Source organism: Colias philodice, chromosome 5, assembly GCF_061535455.1.
Source record: "Colias philodice isolate Cphi_HAF_F1 chromosome 5, ilColPhil1 Martin Lab GWU primary, whole genome shotgun sequence".
NCBI classification, from domain to species: Eukaryota; Metazoa; Arthropoda; class Insecta; order Lepidoptera; family Pieridae; genus Colias; species Colias philodice.
In genome coordinates this window covers 9,034,820-9,039,246 of record NC_143090.1, presented here as the reverse complement: position 1 = coordinate 9,039,246, position 4,427 = coordinate 9,034,820, and the positions used below count along the sequence as shown (strand labels likewise).

Genomic DNA, 4,427 nt, shown 5'->3' with positions numbered 1-4,427 from the left:
CTTGTTAAAATTTAATCGGAGAGCGCTCAAGTAACGATTTTTCCAATCAAGCAGTTTTAATTTGCAGCAAAACAGAAGTAATATCATTTTGTTGTTGTTAATTTATCAGCAACTAGCATTCACCCAAAGTGTTAGTGTCAAAGCTCCTGAGCAGAAAGACCAAACTAAAAATTTACAAAACAGTAATTAGGCCTATTCTTATGTACGGTTGTGAGACTTGGACGCTGACGCTAAAGGAGGAAAATAAGCTACTCGTCGCCGAACGAAAGATTCTGCGCAAAATCCTGGGTCCCGTTAAAGAGCCAGATGGTAGCTTTAGGATCCGTAGAAACGCGGAAATTAAACACCTTGTGGCCGAGCCCAACATCATTGGCCAGACAAAGGCGCAACGCCTCCGATGGCTCGGTCACGTTTTAAGAATGGGGGATGATCGGGCCGTGAAAAAGGCATATCTGGGCATTCCAACTGGCCGACGCCCCGTGGGCCGTCCCAGATATCGATGGAGCGACGCAACAGAAGCCGATCTACGCAATCTGGAGGCCGTCAATTGGCAAGAAACTGCGCGCGATCGAGAAAAGTGGCGTGAACTCGTGTCGGAAGCCAAGACTCTGTTTGGGTCGCAGAGCTAGTTAAGTAAGTAGTAAGTAAGCATTCACCAACGATTTCACCCACTTTCTCTTAAACCTAATGAATCACTCTATATATAAAAAAAAACTGCATCAAAATACTTTTCGTAATTTTAAAGGTCTAATCGAAGATCAAAGCACACATTTCCTTTAATACTATGCAGTGATAGTACCTTCATAAAAAAATTAACATACTACAATTTAAAAATGTTCACATCCATACACGTTTTCTCATCAACAAAATCTTTGCGCATCTTAATAGAATAACTTCAAACAACCCTGTTATTAATTCCCAACAGTATGAGTATCCGGGGCTTTCTAATCAAGAGGGTACCTATAAATAAGTTCGAAGAGGTCTCAAAGTTTCCTGTCAACCCACTTGGCCTTCCAATATGCGATCAGACTATATGTACAAGTCGATAAACTTGTAACAAGGCTTATTCATAGCTTAATATTCGCAATATTAAACTCGTATAGTTGTGTGTAGTTTATAGTGTAACTAGCTTTTCGTCCGCGGCTTTACCCGCTTTGCCTAGAACCTACTAAATTATATACTAAAACCTTACTTTTTAATCACCTGAATCGATATTAATTTTGAATCACCCAAAAAAAAACCTGCATCAAGATCCGTTGTGTAGTTTTAAAGATCTAAATTCTAAGCATACGTACATAAAGGCGGACGCGGGAAAGTGACTTTGCTTTATACTAAACTAGCTGCGTCCCGCGGTTTTACTGGTCTTAGCTAGATAATATATAGCCTTCCTCGATAAATGGTCTATCTTACATTGAAATAATTTTTTAAATCGGTCCAGTAGTTCCTAATATGAGCGTGTTCAAACAAACAAACTCATCAGCTTTATAATATTAGTATTGATAAGGACTCTACTCTACATCTATTTTGTCTTTTTACTAATAAATAGTTTTACTACGACTATTTATACCAATCTTTTTTAGTACAAAAGTACTTAAAATACCAACCAGGAAATAGCGTGTTTTTTCTGTATACAAACGCACTTCAAGACGAAGATTGTTTTCTTTCTATCAGTATATCTTCACACAGTTAACTGTCTTGGAATATCAAAGGGTGTGCAAGAGTTCGTATGTAGCTAACATTTTCCCTTTGAAGCAAGGCGGCTATAATTGCCAATAGCTTGAAGCTATGACACCTGCGTTAAAAGCTTGAAGGAATTATAACGCTTATCTTTAGATACACGATAACGATAGCTATAGCTATCGTAAATAAAATATAGCAATAATATTATATCTTAATATATAATATCTCGTGTCACAATGTTTGTCCTCAATGGACTCCTAAACCTCTTAACCGATTATAATAAAATTCGCACACCATGTGCAGTTCGATCCAACTTGAGAGATAGGATAATTTAAACATGTAGGTACCACGGGCGAAGCCGGGGCGGACCACTAGTTATTGCTATGTTTTATAAAACCTCGGTTGTTTATTATGTAATATTTTGTTTAATATGGTAACATCATTATTTTTATAACAATATAAGGGTTATGGCATAATCCTGTAACTCCATACTCCTCATACATTAATTACATGAATTATTTTATACTCGAGTAATTCTTAATAGCATAAAATTATTAAATATTTCAGCGCTCCAAATTATAAGATACTTGATTATATTAACTTCATCAAAATGAAATAAACCGTAAATTTTGACTCAATCCTCTCTTCGCCTATACGCCGTCATTAACTCAACTTCCCTCCAAAAAGTCTTTCGATTTACTCGTGTTATCTTTCAAGCTATTTTTAACGTCTTATCTTAATAAGTTCGCTTTAGCTTGTGCCTTTTAATTGGCGATATAAAGCTACGTCTACACAGTGCGATGGAATCAAGCATTAAATATTTTATCGCTTCGATAAAAAATAGCATAAATATTTTCGTTAGCCGTTTCTGTGTAGCAAATACGTAGCAGATTAAAATACATGCGCTACGCAATATATCGAAGAATCAAACAAATTGTAACTATGTTTCTACAGATTCTACTCTACGGTCTACGCCGCATCTCGTAGCGCCGTAGCACTCTACTTACACGTTTCATTGTATGTGCTCACGCGACTTTTATTAAGAGGAAAATAGCGTTTTACTACAAGACTACAAAAGCTCCATCTAGACGACTCATTACCCTTAACAATACAACAGTCTTGAAACTTCCGCCAAAATTTTATTAGCATCCTTCTGACTTTCTTTAGAACTTCAGTTTTTGTTTTGCATACAAAAGGGTCAAGTTGGGATGTTAAAAGGGTTTTTCTTGCAGAATATTTGACGAAGCTGGATTGTGTTGGTACTGTAAGTGCTTAATTAAACAGGGAAATCATTCAAATGCAAACGAAATTAATATAATAAAACGGTTGGAATTTAGAGAAGCCTTAACAAGCATTTATCTAAGCATTTGGATGTTTTTATACATACAAAATTAACATAGACTAGATTCGAATTATAATATTACTACAATACAAAACCTAAATAAACAGATACACACGTTTACATACACAATACACATCATATACCTGACGTGAACAATTAAAATATTGAACAGATTAAAAAAAAACCATCACACTATCAAACACCACGCCTAATTAACACGCCTCACTTCACTCTATTATTATCTTATTTATTTATTTATTTATTTATTTTATATTTTGATCGATACACCAGTGTATTCATTTATTTATTTTATTATTCATTTATAATATATTTTCATTTTATTATTTACATTCAAAAGCATCATTTGTGTCATAAGTCGTATTCGAGTAATAGATTTAAATCGATTCCAATGTTAGATGCAGTATTCGTAATTTCCGCTACGTCAGATTTATTGGCTCCCACTAGAATATCTGCGAAATGAAATGTTATATTGAATTTGCTTTCCTAGAAAATTATGATAATATTGAATTTACAGGTATAGGTTGCTCACAAATAGCAATTTTTGTACCATCATTAAGTGTAAAATCTCAGTCTCCCCACGGTATAAAGTAAAAATCTTTTTTATATACATTAAACGGTATAATATAACGTATTATACAGTTAAGAAGCGTTTTAAAGCATTAAATTTTTAACATACCTACCCATTTAAATAATACTTGGATACTTAGATAGTCGCTATCAGTTAAACACTATATTTTATAACATAATAGATACTAGCGGTCCGCCCCGGCCTCGCCCGTAGTACCTACATGTATAAACTATCCTATCTCTCAAGTTGGATCGAACTGCACATGGTGTGCGAATTTTATTATAATCGGTTAAGTGGTTTAGGAGTTCATTGAGGACAAACATTGTGACACGAGATTTATATATATTAAGATAAATATACTTTAACATACCTTTGATTATTATTTATGTTAAATTTTGCACAATATCGAAACGAGATCTGCTTTCGAGTTTCTTAACTCCCAATTAATTTATTCCCAGAATACGAATCTCGTATTTTATGTGTACAGATAATGTGTAATAAACTTATACGAGCATAATATTCCGAACAGACCTATAATTTCTATCGTAAAATGTAAATTATCTTGAATCTTAAATCGAAATTATGCGCGTTGGAGATACATATATATTAGACTAGCTTTCCGCCCGCGGCTTCGCACGCTTTGTCTAAAACATACTAAATTATATACTAAAACCTTCCTCTAGAATCATTCTATCTATTAAAAAAACTGCATCAAAATCCGTTGCGTAGTTTTAAAGATTTAAGTATACATAGGGACAGAGAAAGCGACTTTGTTTTATATATTACTAGCATTCCGCCCGCGGCTTCGCCCGCGTT

The 4,427-nt window shown here is 34.4% G+C and overlaps 1 protein-coding gene across 1 annotated transcript; it reads left to right on the top strand.

Annotated features, from left to right (window-relative positions):
• The first annotated feature begins 200 nt into the window (after positions 1–200).
• Positions 201–629, top strand: LOC149488569 (uncharacterized). The gene has a single exon (XM_089695317.1). The coding sequence runs from the start codon at positions 201–203 to the stop codon at positions 627–629; it is 429 nt and encodes a 142-aa protein (XP_089551443.1).
• Positions 630–4,427: the final 3,798 nt, after the last annotated feature.

What these genes read in the sequence shown, in the direction of transcription:
- LOC149488569 (XM_089695317.1), top strand. Translation starts at nt 201, where the DNA reads ATGTACGGTTGTGAGACTTGGACGCTGACGCTAAAGGAGGAAAATAAG.